Source organism: Gymnogyps californianus, chromosome 18 (assembly GCF_018139145.2).
Source record: "Gymnogyps californianus isolate 813 chromosome 18, ASM1813914v2, whole genome shotgun sequence".
In the NCBI taxonomy this organism is placed as follows: domain Eukaryota; kingdom Metazoa; phylum Chordata; class Aves; order Accipitriformes; family Cathartidae; genus Gymnogyps; species Gymnogyps californianus.
In genome coordinates, this window is record NC_059488.1 from 1,645,513 (window position 1) to 1,669,931 (window position 24,419).

Here is a 24,419-nt window from a genome sequence, read left to right on the forward strand (position 1 = left end):
AAGCAATTTTAAAAACAATACAAGAGAGTCAATACTTCACCAGTTCACCAGTAAATGGCACAGCTATACAATGCAGTTAATTCAGTGAAGCTCATGTGTTGTACATAAAAAAGATGGTTCTCTGCCAGCTCAGCGTCTACAAATTGGTCTCAAACTATACTGAAAAGCACGTACCCACAGGATACAGCCAGAGATGTTCCTTGTGCGTGGAGATCTCTGCCAAAAACTAAACAGAGCTTTATGTAGATAAATTCGTAGTGTAAAAGCAAAATATAACTTCAGTCTAAATGCATCCAAGCAAATATCCTTCATTTCACTCCAGAAACAAGAAGGCAAGGATGTCCCGTTTCACTGTACTGCTGTCATACCACTCTACTGGAACAAGCTACAAGACGCAGCAGAAGGTGGCTACAAACAAACTCATTCTGTGCTTTATAATCAAACTCTAACAGTTTCATTGCTCCTTCCCCGCCATCCCACTTTGCTGTCTTTTAACAAGTTCAGACTACTGAAATGCCCCTCAGACTCACCTCCCCCCAAGAGGGGAGGTAAGAACAAAAATTCAGAACATTAAGCAAGAAGGGAAGTTCATTGTCAGGAGCTACAGTTTAGAAATGCAGGAAAGCTATCAAGAGCCATGAGCAAGGGGCAGACATCACAGACAGAAACAAAAGAAGGAAATTCAAAGATGAGAAACCAGGACAAAGGTGCCTGCAGTAAGATATCTGTAACTTTGCTGAACATGTTCAACTCTTTGCATCCCCTTGTCCCATCTTACCCTTCTCTGTTACAGCTAGATACTATTAGTCATGCGGATAGTGGAAAATCATTATTTAATTTTCACCCAAGAAAATACATAAAGACATGAAGGCTGAAGGACAGACAGTTGAACAGGAAAAGAATCGTATCAGGGGTCAAAAGACGAAGGATCACAGACTGGTTAAATGGATTGAACAGCCTTTAAATGTCAAAACTTGCCTTAGTGAAAAGACATGTCAAACCTGCAAACAGCCTCTCTCTGTGCCACTGGCTTTGTGCGCTCTGCTGACCATCATCAATTTTAAGTGAGACTAGCACTTGGCCGTCAATAACGAGAAGGGCCTTTGGCACGTGACCACATTTTATATGATGTAACTTTTATTTATTGAGTTATTGAAAGAACGATCTGTAAGTGCCTGGGACAGCACCCACCCTGCAGTAAGTGAGCATCCACGAATCACAAATCCCGCATCCCTACGGATGCCAGCGGTTCGTCTTTGCAGGCTCTGCCTGCCTACGTAGCAGCAAGGCACACATAGGGCGAGAAAGGGCAAGGGAATGTCCACTGGGCGTTTTACAGTCTGCAGCTGTTTGGATGCTGAGAGTAAAATAAAACCAAACCCCTAATTTTACAAACAAATGCAATCAAAATGAAACAGCAACATGGCTATACAAAAAGACCCAAACCCCAATTTTTAAAACATTCTGGACATCATAAATAGGGCATGGCACTGTAACAGACAAGATGGGGGTCTGGAAAGAAGAGAGATTTTATTTTCTCTGGGAAAACATGCTCAGGAGCACAGCAATGCAGCAGTGAGCCAGCGTCTGGATCTGAGCAGGGCTCCTGCAGAGATGCCGCCTAGTCATGAAGGACAGAGTTGTCACCAGACATCTCTCAGGCAGCAGGTCTTGCTCACTGAGAGGAAGGTTATCAAGCGACTAGCAGTGGTAGCAGCAAGCCCTGCAGCCCAACATGCACTGGAACAAGATTCAGGAAGGAAACAGGAGGCAAACTGCAGCTTTGTAACTTACTCTCCCACTGCACGTCTGCTCTTTGTGCTGGGGAGCTGTCATGACAGTTGTACCACTCCCTGCAATAACCAGGCTCTGCCTGATCCTGTCAAGGACCTCCCCTGGCAATGCCTGAAACAAATCCCTCTTCTTCACCAGCTCCAGCTCTGCCTCTTAGTCCTTTCCTTCCCTTATTGTCACTATTCTCTTCTTCTTTCTTCTTCTCTTTAGGGATTCCCTGCAGTGTCCCCCTCCCAGGCTTCACACAGCTTCCAAAGGCTATCTTTCTCGGTCCTCCTCTTCTTTACTCTTTTATCAGGCAGAATGGAGCCGTTCTGTGCCTGAAGGCCTGAGCGCTGCCAGCACAGGCCCCGACACCTGAGGAAAGCAGCAACAATGAGCAAGGGCAGCGCCTCCTCCCGCAACAAACACCCCCGCACCTTCGGGCACCACCTGCTCCCAAACCCCCGGTCGCCTCTGCGGAGCCAGCAGAAGCGCCTGCACGGTGCCCTGTGCCTCCCTCGCCCCTCTGAGGAGCCCGGGCCCAGCCTGAGGGATCTCACACCCACACGGAGCCTCGGACCCTCGGGAGGGGCAGAGGTCGCCGCCGATCCGCCGCAAAACCCGGCCCGCCAGGCCCGCTCTCCGCGCTGAGGGGAGAAGAGCCCCGCACACGCTGCCGAGGCCCCGGGGGCCGCTCCCCCCCTCCGGCCCGGCCCGGCCCGGCCCGGCCCGGCCCTGCCCCGCTCACCGCTCCCCGCCGCCATGATGCGACACCTCCCCTCCCGCCCACCCCGCAAGGGTCACGTGACCTGCCGGCCGCGGGGACAATCGAGAAAAGCGGCCAGAGCGCCTCGCTCCAACCATAGAGTTCAGCGCGGCGTCCCGCAACGCTCGTGCGCCCCCAAGGCGGGAAGGCCTGCCCACACCGGCGGCACGGCGGCGGAGGCGGGGCCCGCGCGGCACCGCCCTCTCGCGAGATCTCGGCGGGTATATCCGGTGCCCGCGCAGCGCCCTCCGCCTTTCCGCCGCCCCGCTAGGCCGCAGCCCGCAGCATCCGCCGCCATCCGCGCCCGGCGCCGCCGCCATGCCGCCCAAGTTCGACCCCAACGAGATCAAAGTCGGTACGTGCCGGGCCGGGGGCGGTGGGAGTGGGGCGGGAGGGGAAGCGGCTGGGGCAGGGCCGTGAGGGCGGGCCGGGCCTGGCGGAGCGGGGCTGACGCGCGTTGCTGTGCCCGCAGTGTACCTGCGCTGTACCGGCGGGGAGGTCGGCGCCACCTCCGCTCTGGCCCCCAAGATCGGCCCCCTCGGTCTGGTACGTACCGCGGCACCGGGCGGGGGGGGGGGGGGGGGCGGACGGGACCGTGGGCGGCCCCTGGGGCGGCGGCAGGCCTGACGGGGCGGAGGGCGGCGGCGCTTCCCCCGCTCCAGGAGCGCGGTCGCTTGGGCGAGGGACGGGGCGGGGAGGTGGGACGGCAGGCGTGAGGCGGCGGCAGCGCGGGGTGAAGCGTGTCCCGGTGTGCGCCCGCTTCTGGGCGGCTTCAGTGCCGGGCGGCTGCCCCCCCCCGCCGCCGTTCAGCCGGGGAGAACAGAATGGTTTTAGCGATCTTACGAGGCAGCAGCAGAACTGTGATGTGTGTGGGGTACGGGGGTTCTCTGCTTTAATCCAGGTGATGGTTTTTGTGACAATAACGCGTCTTTTGTTCTTAGTCCCCCAAGAAGGTTGGTGATGACATTGCCAAGGCCACGGGTGACTGGAAGGGGCTGAGGATCACGGTGAAGCTCACCATCCAGAACAGGCAAGCTCAGGTACTGAACGCCACAAGGGATGGCTTAGTGGCGCAAGCATCGAGCGCGAGCCAGCTCTGCTTGCTTGAACCACAAGCTTCAGTCCCGGCAGGGTCGACTCAGCCCTTCATCCTTCCGAGGTGGATAAAATGAGTTCCACACAGTGAATGTGTGGGGGTCTTCCGAGAAAGACCTTAAAACCCCTGCGTGAGCCTTCCGAGCGCCTCCGGCTTGGATCCGGCAGCGAGGGGGGGTGTATGAAGCCTGGGGCTTGCCAGGCTGAAGGTTCCCAGCCTGGGAGCGGTGGGAAGGGATCTGCTCACGTGCAGAAGCTGGTCTTTTATCCTGTTGCCGATAAATTGTTCCTTGTACAGAACATCTGCTCAGGAAAAAAACTATTTCAAGCAACACAGAAATTACAAAAAAACCTCTTTAACTAATCCTGTAGCCACCTGCCACTATACCTGTCCTGAATTCCGTGGCTGGTATATTCCAGTGGTGAGCTGAGAGGAAGCCCCAGTCCAGGAAGCAGTCCTCTTCTGGTTGTGGGGAGGCCTGTGCCGAAAGGCTGGGAACAAGTTTCTGCATCACAAAAAAGCCTCGTGTACTAGTGAACGAACCAAAAACGCAGTGCTCTGGCAATTAGCTTTCCCGGCACTGCTCGGTTGAGTATCTTTGTTAGCTACCTAATTCTGCTTAGAGGGGGGGAAAAATTAATCTCTTTTCATTTAGATAGAGGTTGTGCCTTCTGCCTCTGCTCTGATTATCAAAGCTCTGAAGGAGCCTCCTCGTGACAGGAAGAAGCAGAAGAACAGTAAGTTTTCATCTGGCTTTAGTTCTGAATGTGTTTTGGGGCTAAGAGGGGAATCTGTACCTGCCTCTAGATTATTCAGCGTAAACTGGCAAACAAGTGTCGGGGGGCTGTACCTTGGGCAGCCGGCATTCCTTAAGCGCCAGTACAGACAAGGGTTGGTACACCGGCAGAGTTCAGTTTCTTGGAAGATGGGGTAGAACAGCTACCTGCCACCGTACCTCTCTTGTAATGCAGCGACTAGTACAGTCCAGAGGTGAGCTGACAGAAAATGCCAACTTAGGAAACAGGGCTGTTCTTCTGGTGGGTAACTTTGTGCCCAGGTCTGGGAACAGGCGTGCTGATCACAGCCCCGCTGTGGTTGTGAACCCTATGGTTTCCATGTGGTCTGAGCGCTGGGAATGGTACTTCTGTAATGAAGCACAGGGAACTGGAAGTGCCTGTGTTTGCATGAACTTACTGGTGCTGTTGCTTTCCTTCACAGTTAAGCACAGTGGCAGCGTCAGCTTTGATGAGATAGTGAACATCGCGCGGCAGATGCGGCACAGATCCCTGGCTCGAGAGCTCTCGGGTAAGTACTGGTGTTGGGGTTGCACCTCCCTCCACTTGCTCCGAGCGCCTGAGCCAGGTTCTGGTCTGATTCCTGGGAGGGCCCCGTAGCTGTGGTGTGGTGGTGGAGCTCCTCGTGCGGCTCAGGCACTGAGCACCACAGCAACAGCCTCGTGCTGGCTGTGAGCAGCCAGCCTCACACCTTCTGGTGAAGGTGGTACAGGATGGTGAAAGGTACCTGTGGCACTTTCTGGTGCGTTCCCTGGAAACCAGTACACTAGACCTGGCTTAAGTGGCTTGCTGTCCCTGGTGAACCCTGGGGCTGCAGCCCGCAAACCCCAGGGTGAGGGAGGGAGGGGCAGCTGAGGGCTGTGAAGAGCTGAGTTCTCCATGTTCTTCAAGAGTTTTTCCTGTGGTCAAACACTGCCAAGCCGTATCTTCCCACTGCAGGGACCATCAAGGAGATTCTTGGAACTGCCCAGTCTGTGGGCTGCAGCATCGATGGCAGGCACCCACACGATATCATTGATGACATCAATAGTGGTGCGATTGAGTGCCCAGCTGTAAGTATCCATCTCTGACTGAAACTGCTGTATGAGACTACTTACTAAAAGACTCTCTACTAATGAGCTGTATTTGCTTCTTTCAACAGAGCTAAGACTGCAGAAAAGAAGTTGCCATATGAAGGCTCCTTAAGTTTTTTGTAGCACCTTAAATACTTAATAAAAGACCCAGTTGTCTGCAAACAGTGTTGCTGGCTTAATTTGTCCTTGTCCCATGCTGCATGAACAGCGGGGTTTGGCTGGGGACCGCCTGCCCTCTGCATCAACCAATGTGTGATGGTTCTTACACACACTTACAAGCTAGAAGATGCTCATTTCCCATTTGCTGCCCTGAAATCATTTGCTTGCAGCAACACCGAGTTTAGAGAAGTGGAGTTGCCTCAAGCCAGCACTCCAGCGAAGGAAGAGCAAACATCGCTAACTTGCAGCCTGTGCAAAGCTTTCCATGAGCTCTGTTCTTGCCAGTGCCAGATGTGCAGCTCAGAGCAGGAGGTGTTGCTCTTCGTTAGGGCAAGTGCTGTAGTAACAGGTCCGGCTTCCCCTGAACCCCTGCAGCCAGGAGGCAAACGCATACTGAGGCTTGAAAATAACTTTGCAGGGTGCCTGCCTCTTAACCCTGTGCTGGAGTAGCTGCGTGTGCTTGTGGGATGGAAGGGCTCTGACTGGTCCCTGCTGGGAATGAAGTCCAGGGTGCGGCTGTTCAGTCAGTGTTTGCAGGGACTGCAGGAGCTGGGAGAGAAGAGCTTCGTGTGCCAGGCAGCATGTACCTCAGCCTTGCCTCTGGCCCGTTGTTACCAGGAGGAACCGCTGGCCTAGGTGGTGGTGTGGGGTTTCTGTTGTAGAACAGATTGGATTTTGCTCAGCTTTTTTCTCCTGCCTTGAAGCAGAGCACGTTGTAGATTTTCTTCTGGTGACCAGGACAAGTACATGCATTCTAGTTCTTGAGCTGAGTTTCTTCTGTGCTTTATTTCATCGCTGAAGAGGGGCAAGTCTGTTGATTGTGCGTGGAATCCTGTGGTCCTCTCTGCTTCAGAGAGTTGTAAAGGGCCCTGTCTCATGTTTCTTGGGTCTCCTGATTCCTTGGATGGTGATACTGGGGGAGCGGGGTAAGCAAGCCCTATAGCCCCTCTCTACATCGTATGTTCCAGGTCCTGGTGTAGGCTCTGAAAGAGAAAGAAGCAGTTTAAGTGCTGGTATTTCCCTTCACATGGGCATTCTGTAAATCCAGTGCTACTGTTTGTCAAGAAACGGGTCCTAAAACCTGGCTGAGCCACAAAACTTGTGTTTAGCAGTGAATATTCTGGCTGTTCCTGCTAGTAACTGCACCCTGCAGGAGTGCCAGCTGAACCTGCTGATGGAGAGCTGCTGCTTGTAGACAAAAGGAGTTTGCCCCATGAATAGCACCTTCCTGAAGGAAAGGCAACTTGCTTACTCGAGATAGAAGACTTGCCAGTCAGAGGTGTCCGTGCCCATGTAGTATGGATTGGGGTAGGGATGTAAGTACAGCTGTTGAAAAGCACAGTGAGGAAAGAGCGAGAGGTTTAGCCTTGCTTATTCAAAATGAGCTTTTTTGGCAAAACTCTGCAGGAGGGCCTCACAAACACCACCTTGGGGATCTCGTGCAATGAGGATGTAAGGAACCTAAGCTCAGCTCTAGCACGTTTACCTAGTTAACCTCTGGAGAGGTTCCTGTGTGTTTCAGGCTTGATGCTTGAAATCATTGTACTTCACAGTATTTGACACTTGTTTCTCACACCTCAAAGCTCTGTCTAGCTGTTAGAGTGGTACAGCTGGGGGCTGTGGATAGAACCAAAGTTCTCCCAAAGATCCTGGGGAAACCTTGTTCTGTTTCCAGCAAAAGCTGGATTTTCCCTTGGGGCGGCACAGCGCAAGGGATGATGTGGTCTTTCAGGCTGTGGAAAGCTCTATTGGAAGTGAAGTGGAATTATCCTAGCGATAAGAATGCTTTAGCTGACTGAGGTATTACTGAAAGCCCCATTAACGGCAGCATTATGATTGCAGTTTACTTCTGCCCTAACAGAGTGTCCTGGGGAAAAAAAAAAGTCATGAATGTTAATTTAGGTCCATTTTTCCAAAGGGAAAGGGGATCAAATTCTTGCCAAGATGCTGAGCTGTATGAGCCTTGGGCTCGGAAAAATGTTCTGCAAGGTATGTTTTCCTCCTCTGCAAAGTGCTGATAGTGCTTGATCAACTTTTTTCTTGCCAGTGTCTCTTCAGTTTTGCAAATAACTCTCAAAGTTATTCTTACAGGGTACTTACAGCCCCAGAGGAAAACTTCCTGGCTGGAGCTCTACTATAGCGAGCAGGACTCTAAAGCGGTGTGCATTGCAGGAATTGGGGGAGGAAAAAAAGTAGTTCTGCTACTACTTCTCAGGCTATGTAGGAGACAGGGTGGTATATGCGCTAGCTGGGCTGCTAAAATTTGTTGAATGGGGTCTGGATTATTTACTGGGATCTGCCTGAGTCCTTTGTAGGAAGCAGCCGGTGCAGCAGGAGGGGGAAGTCGGCTGCAGCAGGGAATTGTCGGCTGCTGTGTCAGACATCAGGTGCTGAATGAGCTGGAGCCTCTGTGAAGAGGAAAACTCAAGTCTCCAAATAAATTCCATCCCAAACTGAATGGGAGGAGGTGTGCACCTGCAGTAATGTTTATTTCTAAAGTCTATGCAAGTAATGTGTTATCTTCCAGTATGCAAGGCACTCCGCAATTCTAAGCGGCTGTAGTTGAAGGCTGCTTAGATGCAGAGCAATTGTGAGCTGGTTTGGTGAAACTAAACCCTGGTGTTTGCTCTGGCTTAAGCCGAGAGCATGGCTTGGGCTGAGCCTTTGGTGCTGCCTCTCGGCACACAGCAGAGTCATGCCCTAGGAATGTATCTCGTACTGCTTGAGAAGCATAAAATGTGCATTGTGTTAGCAGTGGGATCTTCAGAAATCACCTGTATTTGCACACGATTTAACAACAAACTGCTGCTTTGACAAGACTTCAATTTCCTATCTTCTCTGCTCCTGTTAAAGTACCTACTAGCGAAGCAGGTAAAACTTCACGAAGGTGGACCCTGGGAAAGGAGAAGTCTCCTAGCCTGTCCTTGCAAGATCCAAAACGCCAGGTCAGCATCAAGGCCAGCCAAAAGAAACTGCGAATCACGTCTGTTTTCCACCATGGTCCTGCTGTCCGAAACGCTGAATGAAGCAACAACTCTGTCATTTTGCCTTGAGCTCATGGGCAGAAGGGAGTTGCCAGGATCTTTGGAGAAAGGCTGGGCTGGCAGTTTAGCGGAGGGTGAGTGAGTGCTGGAGGGGGAACGTGTGGCTGGGGGAGTTTGGGCTGACCGGTGCATTTACGATTTCTGAGAAGATCCGCATTTGTCCTTTGTTCCCTGATGAAATGCGGGTACATTGCCCTGGTGACTTGAGGGCCACGGAGATTGAAGACTGGCTGTAGTGAAATAGGGAAAGGCATGGCAAAAAAAAAAAAAAATTAGTTTTTATCAAATCAAACAGCCATGGCAGACACCAATTCTACAGTACATCCCACCACGTGACTGTCAGTGTGGAGGGAAGAGCTGGGCCCTCCTCATTCCTAAAGCAAAAGTGACCAAAGCCTGACCCAGGTGTCCCCAGGAACTGGGGTTCCCTGCAGAACCTGTGAGGTTTTGCCCACAAACTCGTATGGGACTGTCTGTTCCCTTATAGCATGGGCTGTATGTTGGGCAGCTCTGCCTGCGGTCCAGGCCCTCGCTGGCCCGTCTCGGCTCCCCACCTGCCCCAAGCTCTGCACGGAGGCAGCGCAGGATTTTGTGCAGCCTCTTCAGCTGACAGAAGCAGAAAGCAGGAGAGTTTGTGGCTTTGCTCTTCCATTTGCTTTTTCTCCTGCTGTTTGTAGGGCCTTTTTCTGAGGCAACCAGGGAATGAAACAGAAACGTGGCTGAAATCCCAGACGCTTGCCATCTTTAATTCCTTGGCTTGGAGTTGACCATGTTTCAAGCTAGGAACACTGCTTGGATGCTCTCTGAACCGGGGTCAGGTGCGGTTCCTCGTGTTCTGTAACCTGCCACCTTCCCCGCCTCTCGGAGGACACGGGTTGCAACAAATTCTGGTAAGGTATAGGGGGAAAAAAAAATCTTCTGTGACGAGTGGTCAAAGGCCGCAACGGGGATGCGGTGGGGCGGTGGGATCTTCATCCTTGGAGATACACAAAGCTCAGCCTGATGCCGTCCTGGGCAAGCTGGCCTGGCTGCGAGGCTGGCTGCGTGTTGAGCGGATGGTTGGGTCCCTTCCAGCTGAAGTTATGCAGCGATTCCAGGACAAAGCTGCACAAATGCTTACACGGTCTGAGGTAGGACAGCCTGGCAGAGGACTGCAGCACCCCTTTCAGCAGCAATTTTAAACTTCTTTAAAGTGTTGTTTGACCCTGGTGTTAGAAGCCCCTTCACTTTGGTGTGAAGCTTGAGAGTTTCAGGAGCTGTCAGCCTTGTGGGTGCCTGGCCGGGGCTGTCCTGTGTACCAGTGTACGTACATACACACATGTACATGTACACACATGTGTACACGTACACACACACACAGAGTGGGTTTTCCCCCACGTAGCAGTGCTGGAAATAATTGGAAAAAGGATTTCTTTTGCTTAAGGGAAATTCTCTTGGGTCAGGATACGTAACCTTTCCCATGGTACCTTAGGGCATGTGCTCTGGTAGAAGCGATGTAGTGCTTGCAAGGAGGGTACTACCCTGCCAATAATTCATTTTTTCCAAACCAGGCTTCTTAAAAAGGAGGCAAAGGGCTGGATAAAGATAGTAACAACCTACATTAACTTCACATTTAAAATCCATCTTCCTGATAACTGCATTTGTGCTCTGAAGCCAGGATTTTTTCCCACTCTGGTGACCTGCACCTTCAGGAGAAAAGAGGGGAAGGGACATTGAGAAGCGCTGAGCCCTTCCCAGGAGACCTTCACTCTGGTGGCGTAAGGGCTTTGTGCACTTTATGGAGAATGAGCTTTCTCATTTCCCTGAGACAAAACGGACCTTGAAAAGCCAAGTCTTTGGGATTCATGTCTTCCTGCGTTACGGAACGTTAGGATAGAAAATCTGAATTTTGTTATAGTTTGGTGTAGCGTACTGAAGGCCCACGGGGCCAGCTTCCCCCCCACCCACCTACGACACGTGCCGTAATGGTGGACGCAGTAAAGTTAAACGCTTATTTACTGTGGGCACAGTGGGAAAGGGAGAGCTGAATCCAGCATCGCCCAGCGGGTGGGAGCCATCATGGGGATGCGGGTTCTGTCCGAGCTCGCGAGCAGCAGGACGGGGTGTGAACCACCCACTAACGCGGCTCCTCCGCTGCTTCCGAACCCGGGTGGGTTGGCCGGTGCGGCGGGAGGCGAGTGGAGCACGGCTGTGCCACCGAGGCTGTGCTCTGGCTCTCGCTACTGCCCAGCCCGATGCCATGGTGTCTTGGCCGGCTGCCGAGTGCGTCTGTTCCCACAAGCAGGAATCTGGCTCCGTGGCCCGCCTCTAGCAGAAGACCACAGTGCTGGGGAGATACCCTGCTCTTTGCAAAGGGAGGGAAGGTAGGCTCCATCCATCGCCTCCTGCCACATCTGTGGCCTTGGGAATACCGTGCCCTTCTGCAACGTCCCCGAGGGCAGGGAACCACACCAAGTGGGTGACATGGGAAGTACAGAGGGTGTCAAAAGAGGGGAAAAAAGGCCCAAATAGGAAATAGGAGCTTTTTCTGGCATAAAGGAAGGCAGGAGCCTGCTCTCTGGAGGAGCTGCAGGCAGAAACCCTGGCTGGAAACTGGGCTGGGGCAGCACACGCCTGTGGCTCACCTCCACTGTGGGCATCCAAGCAGAGCAGCACCCTGTGCTTCATCGCCCTTCCTAGGAGGCAGGCAGGCTGGTGTCCCCACAGGGGCTAAGTGCAAGCAGTACCAACAGCAAACTTCCAAAACAGAGGTAATCCCACAAACCTTGTGGGTTTTTTTTGGGGGAAGGAAGATGCAGAGAATCCCCTGGGCCAAAATCCTGAACCCAAATTGCTGTGATGCTCTCGCATGCCCATGCACAGCCCAAAATAACCTGCAGTGCTGGAAGGGCTGACAGTAAACTGCTCCCATGGGGAGCCCTTCACTGCGGGGTGACCTCACAGCGGTGTTTTGTGAGGGCTGCGGTCCTCCAGGTCTCCCACCGCAGCTGGGGCCGGTTGCCTTCCCCAGCCCGGGCATGGCGAGTTTGGGCACCACAGCCCATGCCTGGGGTCTCATGAACCACCCCCAGGCAAACCTCAAAGCACGTCGGCATCACCAGCGTCACTCTGATTTTTGCCCTGGCCCAGACAATCTCTTCTCCCCATCCACAGAATAAGAAACCCCTGATTTCTGCTCAGTGTGTCTCCAAACCACATTAAAGAGCAGTGCCGTGGGGAACCAGAGCTCTTTCCACCCCGAGTGAAGGCCCTGTGTGCTGAGCGCCGAACGCCTCGCTGTTGGCAACAGCGGTACCATGGGCTTTTGTTGTTTTTTTCTCTTTCAGATGTATGGCCACAATCATCAAAACCCACAATCATCAAAAATGAAGTGATCCCCCTGATAAACCAGTGTGCACGTTCATTAATTCACTGCACATTCCCTTCCTTTCCAATTAACAATTTACTTTATTGAGATTTTATTCCCCCCCCCCCTTACAAATTCTTTAAAAGGCAAAACATGCTTTTTACCATGTAGGTATTTTGTTTCAAATTCAACAACTTGTTTGGCTTTTTCATTAAACACAATGGGTTTTGCCTACCCTGTTGCGAAGGTTCACCTGCCTGGTTTGCTGTCGTGACAAAAGAGGTCAGGTTTGCGCCCACGCTGCAGGGCGCAGCGCTTGCAGAATGAGGTACTCCCTAGATCGTGTGGGTCAGCGTGCTAATGACGGACTGCTCCAAACAGCTTCGTGTGTTTAATTTCCCTGGTTACAGCCTTAAGGTGTACCTCTCTTCTGTGGGACTGCTCCATCGCAGGGATGAAAGACTCAGAAAAGTTTTCCACGATTCATCTTTAGATTTAACGTTTGTCTCGTTCAGATGCTCCTAGCACCGCTTTAAACCCACCTTCGTTGTTGTTCATGATCTTCAGGACACAGTTGTCCTGTTCTGCCCTAGAGATTTGCAACTTTGCACATAGGAAGCTTCTTTATCAGCCCTCCTTGCCTGCTTTCTCCATTTATTTGCGCTTTGAATTCCCTCTGTTACATCTTTCAAGCATTCTTGCAGGGTGCTGAGGAAGCCGACACGTCCGTCAGGAAAACACGGCGGTTCTCGACGCATCTGCGCTCAGCTCCGGCTGCAGAGTCTTCGGGAGGGAAAGCTCCGCAAATCTCTTCCCCCGAGTTTTGTGAAACAAGGATTAACTTTTGGGTGCTGGCAATTTTCATTGTCGTTTAGATGCTGGTCACAGTCAGATCACGGGAATAAGTAAGAGTACCCTCACCCTGCTCACGCGAGGGCCGTGGACGACTCCAGCTCCCCAAGAGCAAAGCGTCCTCGGAGGCCCCTCACGGCAACGACGGCCCGAGCAGGGCTCTTCCTCGAGTCCCCTTCTTTCCCCGCACCGGGAGGAGTTTCCCCCGGGACGCCCGTCCCACCGAGCAGGGCACCGAGAGCCGCCGGTGGCGCTCACCGCGGCCGGCAGTAACGCGCACGCCTCCGCTGCCGGGCTCGTTCGTGTCCCCGCAGCGAGGCCCGCGCAGGCCCCTCCCGGCACCTTTTGCCCCGGCGTCGGAGTTTCCCCTCCGAGCTCAGCGCCGGCAGCCCGAGCGGCTGCGGATCGGCACCGCGGGGAGCACCGGCACCGCGGGGAGCCCCCGCGCTGTGCGCCGCCGGGCAGCGAGCAGCGCTTGCCTGCCGGCGGCGGCGGAGGAGGAGGGCCAGGGGCTGCGGAGGGGCCGGAGCTTCCCGCGGGAGCCGGACGCCGACGGGAAACGCGGCGGCCGGGCCCCGGCCCTGGGGGGGAGCCCCGGCCCTGGGGGGGGACCCCGGCCTGCGCGGCCGCTCGGGAGAAAGGACCGGCCTCCCGGGCAGCGCGGCGGTGCCGGGGGCCCGGGCGGGGCCTCCCCGGTCGGCGCGGCCCCGCAGAGGCCGTGAGGGAGGGGGGGGGCGGCGGGCACCGGGCACGAGCGGCCCCTTTAAGCCCTGCCCCCACTGCTCGCGCTCTCCAGTGTTGGCGGCACAAAGCTTCCCGCGAACGTGACGTCACCGCCCGCGCCTCCCTCTCCCGCCCGGAGCCCGCTCCCGAGCCCGCGCCCGCGCGCGGCTCCCTGCCCCCCCCCCTTCCCCACGTGACCGCGCGCCGCGCCGCCCGCCGATTGGACGACCCGGCGGCGTAGTGGGAGCCACGCGCCGGCGGCGCGGGGCGCCATTGGCCGGGTGGCGACGGGTGGGAGGTGGTGCGGCGCCCCGCCCCCCCCCGGGTGTGCGCGAGGCGGCGGCGCGTGGCAGCGGCGGCGGCTCCCGCTGGCGGGCTCTGAGGGGCGAGCACGGGCGGCGGCGACCCCGGCCCGGCCCGGCCCCGCCATGACCGACTTCAAGCTGGGGATCGTGCGGCTCGGCCGGGTGGCCGGCAAGGTGAGCGCGCCGCGGCCGCGGCCTGAGGGCGCCGGGGGGGGCGCGGCCGGGCGCTGCGGGCCGGGCTCGGCCGCGCCGGGCGGAGCGGAGCGGGGAGCGGCGTGGCCGGGGTTCGGGGTCCGGCCGGGAGCGGTGCGGACAGGCCGCGCTGCCGCCGTGGCCGGCGCGGGGAGTGGGAGGCGCGGGCAGTCCGGCCGGTGCCGCCGGGAGGGGAGGGCCGGGCCGGGCTGGGCCGAGCGGCCGCGCTGACGGCGGGCGGCCGCGCTGTGTTTCAGACCAAGTACACGCTGATCGACGAGCAGGACATCCCGCTGGTGGAGAGCTACTCCTTCGAGGTGAGGGGCCGCGCCCCCTGCCCCCTTTTCCCCCGCCGGTGCCCCCCCCGGTTCCCCCCGTGCCCCCGGTGTCGCTTCTCGCCGCCCCCGAGGGCCGGCCCCGTCCGCGTGCGCTGCCCGCGCTCTGCCGCTGCTCCGCGTTGGTTGCTTTATTTTGCGTTTTTTTTTTTTTTTTTACTCGCGGTACCAAATCCCCTTTCGGTGTACCGCACCAACCGGCCGTCGGCTTCCCCCCCCCCCTTCCTCCCGCCGCCTTCTGCGGGCGCCCCGGCCGCTTCGCCGTCGCCCCTGGGGCCAGCGGTGCCCGTGCGGGCTGCGCTGTGGGAGCGGTCTGCAGTGCTCCGGGGGGTGGAGGTACCTGCGATCTGTTGCTGAAGGTTTTTGGGTTTTTTCTTCTTTCTGTGTGACATGCTGAAATAAAACGGCTTGTGGAAGCGCTCTGCCCCCTAACTTTCCTGCTTTGGGGGGGGGGGAAGTTTGAAATTGTCGAAATACCAGTGTGAATGCTTTCCAGCAGAAAAAGTTCTGGTTTTTCGTTTTAAGTGAGCATTAGTTTAAAACAATTTATTGTATAGGGTTTTTTTTTTTCAGCTTTCTATTTGTATACTTTTTGAGAATCGATAATTTGTCTTCCCTTATTTAGTTTGGCAAACTTTAAAAATTTTCACTCTGCACTCTGTCTTGGATGAGAAAAACTTCTTTTATTGTAACTTACTATGGGACCAGAAAAAATGTTTTCTCTTAACATTCACTGAAAGAGGGTAAGTGGATTCTACCAAGGCTTTGAAAGGGAAAGAATTCTTGATTACAAAATCTTCTAAAACTAAGGCTTTTTTGGAGGAGGCACCATCTTTCGCTTAGTGTCTGTAGCGCAGCAGGTACTTCAGAGCTGCTCGTAGGAGTTTTAAGTGCTGTGGCAATGCTGCTGCGAGAAAACACTGTGTTTGCCCATTCCTCCTCTGTGGTAGCTCAGTGTAAGCGTGTACTATCACTGAGAGTGGTAATACACTGCAAGTATCCTGAATTTGTCTAGTCCTTAGTACAGTTCGTGAGTGTTAGTACCAGTACAAAGTTATGGGGTGGAGAAAAGAGGGCAGGACCACTCCTTTCACTAGCAACCCCTAATTAGATTGGTGTAAAGCACCACTGAAAACAAAGCCTTGGTGGCTTGCTGGTGGCTGTACAGAAAATCTGCGCCAGAGTGGAGAATGGATCCTGGCCCTACAGGCTCACAACTGGATCGTCGCTGTTCTTTGTCCGAGCGGGACTCCTGCTGTGCACAGCCTCCGTTCTTCCCTTTCCCATCTTCATAAACGACAATAGCGGAGCTGGTTGGTTCCCCTTGGAGGTTTGAAACAGCTCAATTCCATTAAAGGTCAAGTGACCTCTAGGAGACAAGTGTTAAATATTGGGTCCTTCCTATATCCCAGTGGAGCATGTGCTCTGCTACTCAGTGTTGGATGTTCTCACAGCCTTTCCCTTTTCTCTAGGCTCGGATGGAGGTAGATGCTGATGGAAATGGTGCTAAAATATTTGCTTACGCGTTTGACAAAAATCGTGGAAGGGGATCCGGCCGTCTCCTGCATGAGCTGCTTTGGTAGGTATCGTAAGGAGAGCTAAAACTTTAAGGGTTCGCTAAGGTGGAGTTTGCTGCCACCAACTTGTATGTTGTTTATTTCTCTGCCTGTAGTATTTTGAGTCTTCTCAGGAGGCTTGCAGCTACACGCAGTTGGAAACTCAGCACAGGGGGTGCCCATAGATCTTATGATGGTTTGGTTTTGCCCTGAGCCTTGAAACAGCTGAGTTTCTGTAAAAACATTATTCCCGGGGAAAACACTTGAGTGTTATTCAAGTAGACACTGTTTAAATCTGAGAAATGCTACTAAAACTTCGGTTGGGGGCGGGGGAGCAGGGGACTGGCTCCATTTAATAGGTGACGCCTAACCTTTTGAGTTTTGTTTGGGTTTTTTTTTTGTCCCGTGATAATCGGGTACATCTTATTGGCACCAGTGAGAATTGGCAGAGCACTGGAGAGAGAGAGAACTTCTGATAACTTAAAACTTTGGGGTTTTTTGTTTGGCCTTCTGGAAAGCTGCCTGAAGTGACGCTGATGATGCTTCATATCAGCTGCTACATCTTATTTTCCATATTCTAAGAATCGTTGCTTGATATTCTTTGTAGCTGCCTATTAAGTTTCAGAGGCCACCTTACTTGCTTGTGAGAGATTAGTTCATCCAGTGAGCTAATACATTGCTCTTTCTAGATATGTTCATGGGTTTGTAGAAGAGATGGGATATGCTAAAGAGAACTGTTGTTTCTTTTAAAAGCCTTTTTTGAGAAATTAAGCATGTTTTCTATTCAGTTCCATAAGCTATACTTAGAAGTCACAGTGCCCAAGATATAGCTGTGCTTTCTTTATTGTTCCAGCTTACTTTTTGTTCTCCAAACTAGTCTCTGTACAAGAGGAGGGAGACAGGAAGGCTATCAGAGACTATTATTATTTACAATCTGCTCGTTAAATATGGATTTTAACTTGCATCTGTTAATGTTTAATCTTGTTGCATATATAACTTTGAAAATTGTTATGAGGTTGGCTATAGTATGTGGGGTAAATCCCTGTCAGCTACTGCTAACTGTGAACCTCATGCAGTAATAATTGTCATCTGTAAGTAGCACTAAACAGCACCTTAAAATTATTCCGGCTGACTGTTGAAGGCTGTGTAGATGATGACAGTCCGGCTGTTTGCTTATTACACAGCCCAGTCATTGCCTCTTCTGGTTTTACTTAAATTAGGAAATAATTCTAACGTATTCAGTTAGGTAAGTCAAATTGTGTCATTCTAGCATGCACTGGTGTTAAAAGATCTGAGATTGTGTGTGTAATAGGGATTTTTGAAAGTCACAAAGGCAGGGCGTAAACTGTCAGGCAAGCAGAGCTGCAGTTCTGAAGCTGCAAAGTCAAATTCTTCAACTAGAAAATATGAAATATTTCAGCTGTTCCTGTAAATTCAGTTTGATCCCTTTGAGGGTGTACATTTTGCTGTGATTTTTAATTACAAGCTAACACAATGCAGGTTAGTATACCTTTGTGACTGAGTCTCCTAGTGTTTTTAGAAAGTCTTTTGGCTACGGGTGCTATGTAGCTACTGCCCCTCCTTACCTGCACTGGGGACTGCTTTGAAAACAAAACAGAAATGTGTTTTAGTGGCAAGTCCTTCCCTTTTGCAAGACAGAGTAATGCTGAAGCTTTTGGAGCCTTTGAAAGACAAGGGAGATGGGCAGTAGCAGTCATTACTCTTTCCAGTACCAGCCTTACTTCTTGGGTAAATTAAAAGCAAAGAACTTGAATTACTGCAGGTACAGGAGTGTAATTTAACTGTTCTCCCCCAAACATACCCCCAAAAAATCAGCGCACTCTGAAGAAACCTGATTGTGTGCTTCTGGCTTAAGATGAAGCGAGTAGGCATGTGTTGGATGCTATTACAAGTAAAGCAGATTTTTAAATTTTTTAAATTTTTTTTTTTTTTTTAAATTTCGTTAAGCAGATCTCATTCTTCACATAGTACGGCCCTCAAAATAGGAAGCTGGTAGCTACCAAGGCTGCGTCAATGACAGGGACCTTCTCTCGCTCTTCCCCCAAAGCCCTCCTGCTGACCTCTGCAGAGAGTGAACTGCAGTACTAAATGGGAACCAAGATATGAAAAATACCCGCGTTTGCTGCAGATATTCTTCCAGGAAGAACTTCATGCAGCCTCTCTTGTGCTTGCTGTTTTCATGAAGGACTGTTAGCTCCTCCAAAGCAGGATTTGAATGTCTCTGGCTAGGGACCTGCAGAATAAGTCTGTCGTCTTCTCGCGCTGTTCCCTGTATAGAAATCCCAGCTTGCTGTATTTTGGCTGGGTGTAGTGACATTCCCTGGGGAATAGCAACATCAGGAGATTAGTCATAAGTATCACTGACTGCATGTTCAAAAAGACATCTAAGACCTGATTTCTTTTTTTTTTTTTTTTTTTTTTTAGAGCACTTACCATCATACTGGCTATAACCTACTCAGTTATGGCTCCCGTTGACTTGAATTGCTGTTGTCTGTGCTTGGTGCTTTTATTACAGGCCTCACTTCTCAAGTTAGCTGCTGAAATACAAAAAGAACAGTATCCAGTTAATTCTCTGAAAAGTTTTGGTTTAAGTGTTTTGCCTGGCATCTTGTAGGAACTCAGGTGTGGCAGGGGAGGGAGGTAGAAGCTACAGCTCTGCAGGAGAGTTGGCTGCATTAGCGAGGCTGTTTCTTCTCTGTTCTCTTCTGCAAGGGAGAAGGCAGGTTCTTCCATGAGCCTGTCCTTCACTGCACGTTTCTGATTAACTTCTGGAGATGGTCCACGCTGCACACTTTTGAAGCGTAGGTCTAGGGAGAGGAGTAGCGCGTGCTTGTGCATTCAAAGGTTGTTTGATTGTGTATGGAGAAACGGGACCATCCTGAATTTGCCAGTACTAATTCTGGCATCTCAATCGCGTGGTGTTGTGTTAACGCTTTCACAGGTCATCAGCAAGGCCCAGTTTCCACGCTGACTTTAAGATCTTTGTCACTTGAGGTAACAGAAAAACTGACAGCAATGTAGACAAATGTGGGTTTTTACAAAGTGAGGAAGATGGGCTCACTGTGCTAGTGAATTTTATAATATTTGTTTATGGGGGGTTGTGGGTGCAGATCTAGACTTTGTAGGAGCAGTGGTAGGCATGTGCTACTCTGCTGTGACTGCATGGTGTCATGAACAATCTTGTAATTCTCTCTCTTTCCCCAACTCCAACCTTTCTTAAACTCTCATTATCTAATCCATTTCAAAATTATTTCTTAACTTGGTCTTAGACTCCTCTCCTCCCTTCCCCCCCTGCACAGTTTGCTCTTGCTCTGAACTTCTGTCTCCTCCTCCCAGATTCCTCGTTCATATCTATCCCATCTCTCTTGTTGGCACTTTGTCCTAGTCTCAGTCTAAGAACCTTAACTCCTTCCCTGTCTCTGTCTCATGTTCACCTTCATCCGTTTGGGTCCGTGTACCTCCTGGTACCCACTTGTAGCCCTCAGGGTTCCTGATTTCCTTTGTCAGACCCTCCGGTAGCCTTCAACAACTCAAAAGTAGCTTTTCCTCCTTTAGGGCCTTTCAGCAGACTCCTTTCCGTAGTTTGTTTGCTTTTGTGTGGGGTTTTCTACTTCCCCCCGCCCCCCCAAAAGAAGGATTTTATTCCTTTTACCTTCAAAAGGGGAGAGCTTCTCCCTGTTCTGTGGAGGCCCAAAAAACTCCCTAGCATGAGGCGCTGTGCTCTGTTCTCATGCAGGGCTGCTGTTACAGGAAGAATTGCTTTGCCTACAAAGTAGAACATGGGCTGCGTGTAGGTGCTGCGTGTAGCCTCTCCGAGGGTATTTTACTCATTAAATTCTGGGAAGTTTTGGGACATACGTGAATTGCAAGCGTTTTTCTTTCTTCCAAGGTATATAATTTAACCATATCTGGATGGATTTTGACAAAACAAAAGACTACGTTTTTCATTGTCAGTCACATTGAAATGAATTTCCCTGTTCTGCTGGATAGTGCTAGAGCTTTGTAAAGGGAAAACAAGTGGGAATTTTTTAACTTGGGCAAAGTGTATCTCTTCAAAATTGGATGAGCCATTTGAACTGAAATGTTCAGTAAGCGCTGAGCAGGAAGCAGCATCCAAAGTAGACTTGGGTAAAGTTGTAAGTAGCTGTTGGAATGGTCTCCTAGAAGGAAATGCTGGGTAACCCTCAGACAGCGCTGTCAGTTTTACCTTGTCCTTGATTGCTGCCAGTACATTCTCTCTGTGCTGTGAAATGAATCATGGCATAGCAAACATACCGAGACACAATTTCTGTCCAAGCCTTATGTTTCAGGTGGGATGGGGATTCCTGCAGGAAGTGATACGGAAACTTGTCCAGGCATAAGGGTGCTTGATAGTGAACTTGATACTTCATGAAGTAGAGAAAGGAGAGATCAAAAGAAGGTGGAATGGGAAATGAAAACTGTTAGAAGGCAATAGGGAAGAATCACAGTAGGACTTAATGTGCAGCCATCCTCCTTGCTACTAGTCCTGCTTTGGTTTTGAGCAAGTTTCAGGAGTCTCTCGGTCAATTGTGGAGTCATTGCAGACTTTCTATGTGTTACGCACAATTAGAGTGTAAAAAGCATTTGCATACTTGGTGAAGCCTCTGTCCTGTTGCTTGTTAAGAGACGTTTCTTCATAAATAACAAACTCTGTGACTTTACACCAGTGCCAAACTTGCATAAATGTGTCTGATAGACTTTCCTATTAAAATAATAAAACAGTATTGGCACCTTTCAAGTCTGCTCTATGGAACACAATAATTACATAGATGCTCTTGCAGTTACTGGAGTAGTAGTCTCTGGAACTTTCTTTGCAATGTGCTTACAATTATAGTATACCATGATTGTCTTTTGATTCAACTCATTTATAATGGAAATAACCTCCTGGAACAAGTCTCTTTCTTCTGGGAGTTGATATATCTGAAATAGCCACTGTGGTCTGTTGGCAACCCAAGTTTTACTGCGGCTGTTTCAGCGACACCAGGCAGCAGGCTAGAATGCAGCGTATCTTCTGGAATTAGTGTGATTCTTTGCTTTTCAGCTATGGAGTCTTGTTCATCACTGACCTTCAAGTTGTTTTTGTCTACTCCAGGGAGAGACACCGGGGAGGGATTGCTCCTGGATTTCAGGTGGTACATCTGAATTCAGTGACAGTGGACAACCGCCTAGACAATCTGCGCCTAGTTCCCTGGGGGTGGAAACCCAAAGCTGAAGAAATCTCTAGTAAACAAAGGTAGGTCGATATTTGGCAGGAGGTTGCCATCAAAAAAATGGACAATATCTTAAATCGTTGTCTCCTTCCTTTAGTGATTTTCATCTTGGCAGAGCCTTTTTTATTTGACCTTGGGCTACTTACACATCACTATACATCTTAGCTTCCTCACCTGGGGAACAGAGTTAATGCTCACTGTTCCTGCTAGCTGTGAAGGGACCATCTAGCCCTGTGGTATTATTATGTAGAGGTCCTGCTGTGCCAGATGTTGTCACCGCAGTGAAACAGGAAGCCTGCATTCCCTTCCACTTGAATGATGGCATCTGGGCACGCTGAATTAAGTCTGCAGATTTTACTGGCTTGTGGCTCTCGTCCTCAGGCACCGAAATTCTAGCAGAACCTGTAGAAGCCAGCAGCTCTAAAATGCTTACGCTTGTAATTGTGTATTTGGGTTGAAACCAAAATTAGTTCCTGGGATCAGCTTCCATCGCCTTTCACTAGTAGATTGTGGGAACTTCCTACATGCCATGTTGCACTAATGTTACTCAAAGCACGTCAAACTCCAATGCCAGGATGGATTTGGTTAATCTAGGATGCAACGAAGGCATGTTCATTTTTGGTGGGAGACCCAGAGAGTTAACATCACGCTAGACACTTCTCTTGGAACGCTTGCAGCACCCATAAGATAGGGATGTTCAGAGCTTATTAAACTGATTTTGAGATGTAGTGAATGGCAATGATGCTACAATGATGCTCCCAGTGATTCTGGGAGTCAAGAACAAGAAACAGACTTCCAGCCATTTACGCAGAAATAGTTTTGCTTGATGTAACTGTTTCTTGATAGATACTTTTGAACTTTTTTTGCATTTAGGCTAAAATAACCCTAAAAATATCCAATATATGAGGAGTATGTGTCATCTGAGGCTTAACAGGCTAAATACAATGTTAACCCTACTTACTTTATTAATTAATTTGGAATCAGTTTCCCTGTGTGCTTATTATGAATTTATGGACCAAATTTGTACTTGTTTTTTACAGGGAACAAAGTCTGTATTGGCTGGCAATCCAACAGCTTCCTACGGATCCTATAGAAGAGCAGTTTCCTGTACTGAATGTAACACGATATTACAACGCTAATGGGGATGTTGTGGAGGAGGAAGAGAACTCATGCACATATTATGAATGTCACTACCCCCCATGCACAATGATTGAAAAACAGGTCTGTTCAAAAGCGTTGAAAGTAAGCATGTAATGACTCAGGCTACCGTGGGATTTGTTCTTTAAAATGTAAACCTTTACATGTGCCATTCAGTTGCTAAAAGCGATAATTCTTTTTAACTCAGGTTTTCTTTGGCATGAATCTTCAGACCCTATGATAATCTGCTGTTCGAGAGAATGTAGTTTTGAACTGGAACAGTAAATGACCTAGTGGTTTACTGGGAGGAGTGTGATTTCTGCAGAGTGTACAAAAAGACAGGTGGAAGTGTTCCTCTAGAGACCCAGAGCTGGAATGAGCAAGCAGCTGTATGAGACAGGAGAAAGCATTGTAAGAGGTTTTGGGCAGTAGTGGAATCAAAAAAACCCATGCTTAGCCTTTCATGAGAAGAGGGTGAATTTCAGCGGCCTTTATTCAGGGGAGAATTGGGAGGAAAGCTAGTTCTAGTTCTTCGCTGTAGGTAGATGAAGCGAAGCAACACATATAGTCAGAGAATGAGATGTCCAAGGGCCGTGCCTCTTTGTCAGACAGATGTCCTTATCTATGAATAAGAAAGGCTTTTCTTGTGATAACAAATGCTGAGTAAGCTAAAATCATTGTCTTCCACTTTTTTCTTTGGGGAAGGGAACATTTGCAAAAATGGTCTTAAATGCCCTCTATTTGAAAAAGAGTGAGCTTTACCTTTTATTTGGGTCTGCATAGGAAAGCTTGCTGGATAACTGTAAGTTTGGCAATGGCTGAGCTTGTGCAGCCCTCCTAATCATTTCTGAATTTAAGAACTTTGTAGTTGAAAACAGAACTTAAGTTGACAAAACAGTAGCATTGTGAGAACAAACGTGAAGCGCTCAAATATTTTGTCTATTAAGCTCATTCTGCAAGAGCAACTGCAAAATCAAACAAATGCAATCACTTCAAAACCTTTTGATACTCTGACACTCAGGGTGGGATGTTCATATTTGTGACGGGTCATAAACCTACTTGGGAAATGCTGGAGGGGTGCTCCTTGGCACTGAGCAGGCTCACTAACGCTCTCTTGTGTTCTTCCTAGTTACGTGAATTCAACATTTGTGGCCGATGCCAGGTAGCGAGGTACTGTGGGTCACAATGCCAGCAAAAAGACTGGCCTGCTCACAAGAAACACTGTCGGGAGAAGAAACGGACCTTCCAGCAAGAGCTCGGACCAGAACGATGACCGGGTGGCGCAGGCCTCTTAGCAGCAGGATTCCTTCTCAAAGGCATTGGACTCTTGCTTTTGCACAGTAATGACAGACTGCTTATTGAAGCCAGAGGCACTGAAGAAGAAAAACCCTGTGATGCTTGAGCAGAACGGCTGACTGGACTAAGCCAGCTCTGACTGGTGCTGTGGAAAGGGATTGGGTCTACCCTTCCAGTATTATATTCTCAAGCAAAAAGACTACTGTGGAGGCTCCAGGCAGGAAGCTTCTCATTATTTATATGTTAATACGTTTGTAAACTCATGTACAGTTTTTGTTAGAAATTCTTGATAGGACTCATTAACTGTAATGTTCAGATGAGAACGCATTGTTGGCCTAAAAGTTTAAAAAAAAAAAAAAAAAAAGTCACGTAGCAAAAGCTTTTCCTCCCATGTGGCTAGAAGTATCTGTGGCAGTGCCAAGGCCAGAAGGCAGGCTCCGACATCGGCAGGTACTCTGGAGAACTCTGCATGGAAGTTATATTTAAAAAAAAAAGGGGGGGGGGGGGGGGGGCAAACAAAGTAAAGGTTGGAATGAATCATTGTCTGCTCTCTAGCTTTCTCCCGTTCCCTTCCAGCTGCTTTCAGAGCACAGTCACACTTGGACGTTGGAAATACCTACTCAGTAGGAACCCGTGCACCAGAAACTGGAGCGGAGTGTAGGGGACCATCTGGGATCTGTGCATACAGGCAAGCTATAGCGTGTCGCTGCCTTCAGA

General features: G+C 50.5%; 3 protein-coding genes and 2 non-coding genes across 8 annotated transcripts in view; 4 read left to right on the forward strand and 1 right to left on the reverse strand.

Annotated features, from left to right (window-relative positions):
* LRSAM1 (leucine rich repeat and sterile alpha motif containing 1) overlaps positions 1–2,134 on the reverse strand; it is a 28,197-nt gene extending 26,063 nt beyond the window's left edge. For all 4 annotated transcript variants that reach the window (XM_050907764.1, XM_050907765.1, XM_050907763.1 and 1 more), the window contains exon 1: positions 1,795–2,134. The gene's annotated coding sequence lies outside the window, so the exon portion shown is untranslated. The remainder of the gene's footprint in view (positions 1–1,794) is intronic.
* A 678-nt stretch (positions 2,135–2,812) lies between these two features.
* RPL12 (ribosomal protein L12) lies at positions 2,813–5,667 on the forward strand. Its single transcript, XM_050907853.1, has 7 exons — positions 2,813–2,897; positions 3,015–3,088; positions 3,484–3,582; positions 4,294–4,375; positions 4,857–4,943; positions 5,372–5,484; positions 5,574–5,667. The coding sequence occupies exons 1-7, from the start codon at positions 2,861–2,863 to the stop codon at positions 5,577–5,579; spliced, it is 498 nt and encodes a 165-aa protein (XP_050763810.1). The 5' UTR covers positions 2,813–2,860; the 3' UTR covers positions 5,580–5,667.
* Positions 4,013–4,141, forward strand: LOC127023866 (small nucleolar RNA SNORA65). Its single transcript, XR_007767485.1, has one exon. It is a non-coding gene; the product is annotated as a small nucleolar RNA SNORA65 (small nucleolar RNA).
* On the forward strand, positions 4,581–4,709 carry LOC127023867 (small nucleolar RNA SNORA65). The gene has a single exon (XR_007767486.1). It is a non-coding gene; the product is annotated as a small nucleolar RNA SNORA65 (small nucleolar RNA).
* Positions 5,668–14,044: 8,377 nt separating the features above from the next.
* Positions 14,045–24,183, forward strand: ZMYND19 (zinc finger MYND-type containing 19). Its single transcript, XM_050907997.1, has 6 exons — positions 14,045–14,108; positions 14,384–14,443; positions 15,934–16,040; positions 21,152–21,292; positions 22,310–22,490; positions 23,536–24,183. Exons 1-6 carry the CDS (start codon positions 14,058–14,060, stop codon positions 23,677–23,679), a joined length of 684 nt encoding a protein of 227 aa, XP_050763954.1. The 5' UTR covers positions 14,045–14,057; the 3' UTR covers positions 23,680–24,183.
* The last annotated feature ends 236 nt before the right edge of the window (positions 24,184–24,419 follow it).

Excerpts from the sequence above, each read along its gene's own strand:
- ZMYND19 (XM_050907997.1), top strand. The coding sequence starts at position 14,058 with ATGACCGACTTCAAGCTGGGGATCGTGCGGCTCGGCCGGGTGGCCGGC. Across the intron at positions 14,444-15,933 it reads TGGAGAGCTACTCCTTCGAG|GCTCGGATGGAGGTAGATGC; the intron begins GTGAGGGGCCGC and ends CCTTTTCTCTAG. Across the intron at positions 21,293-22,309 it reads GAAATCTCTAGTAAACAAAG|GGAACAAAGTCTGTATTGGC; the intron begins GTAGGTCGATAT and ends TGTTTTTTACAG.
- RPL12 (XM_050907853.1), top strand. The coding sequence starts at position 2,861 with ATGCCGCCCAAGTTCGACCCCAACGAGATCAAAGTCG. Across the intron at positions 4,376-4,856 it reads CAGGAAGAAGCAGAAGAACA|TTAAGCACAGTGGCAGCGTC; the intron begins GTAAGTTTTCAT and ends TTTCCTTCACAG. Across the intron at positions 4,944-5,371 it reads CCTGGCTCGAGAGCTCTCGG|GGACCATCAAGGAGATTCTT; the intron begins GTAAGTACTGGT and ends TTCCCACTGCAG.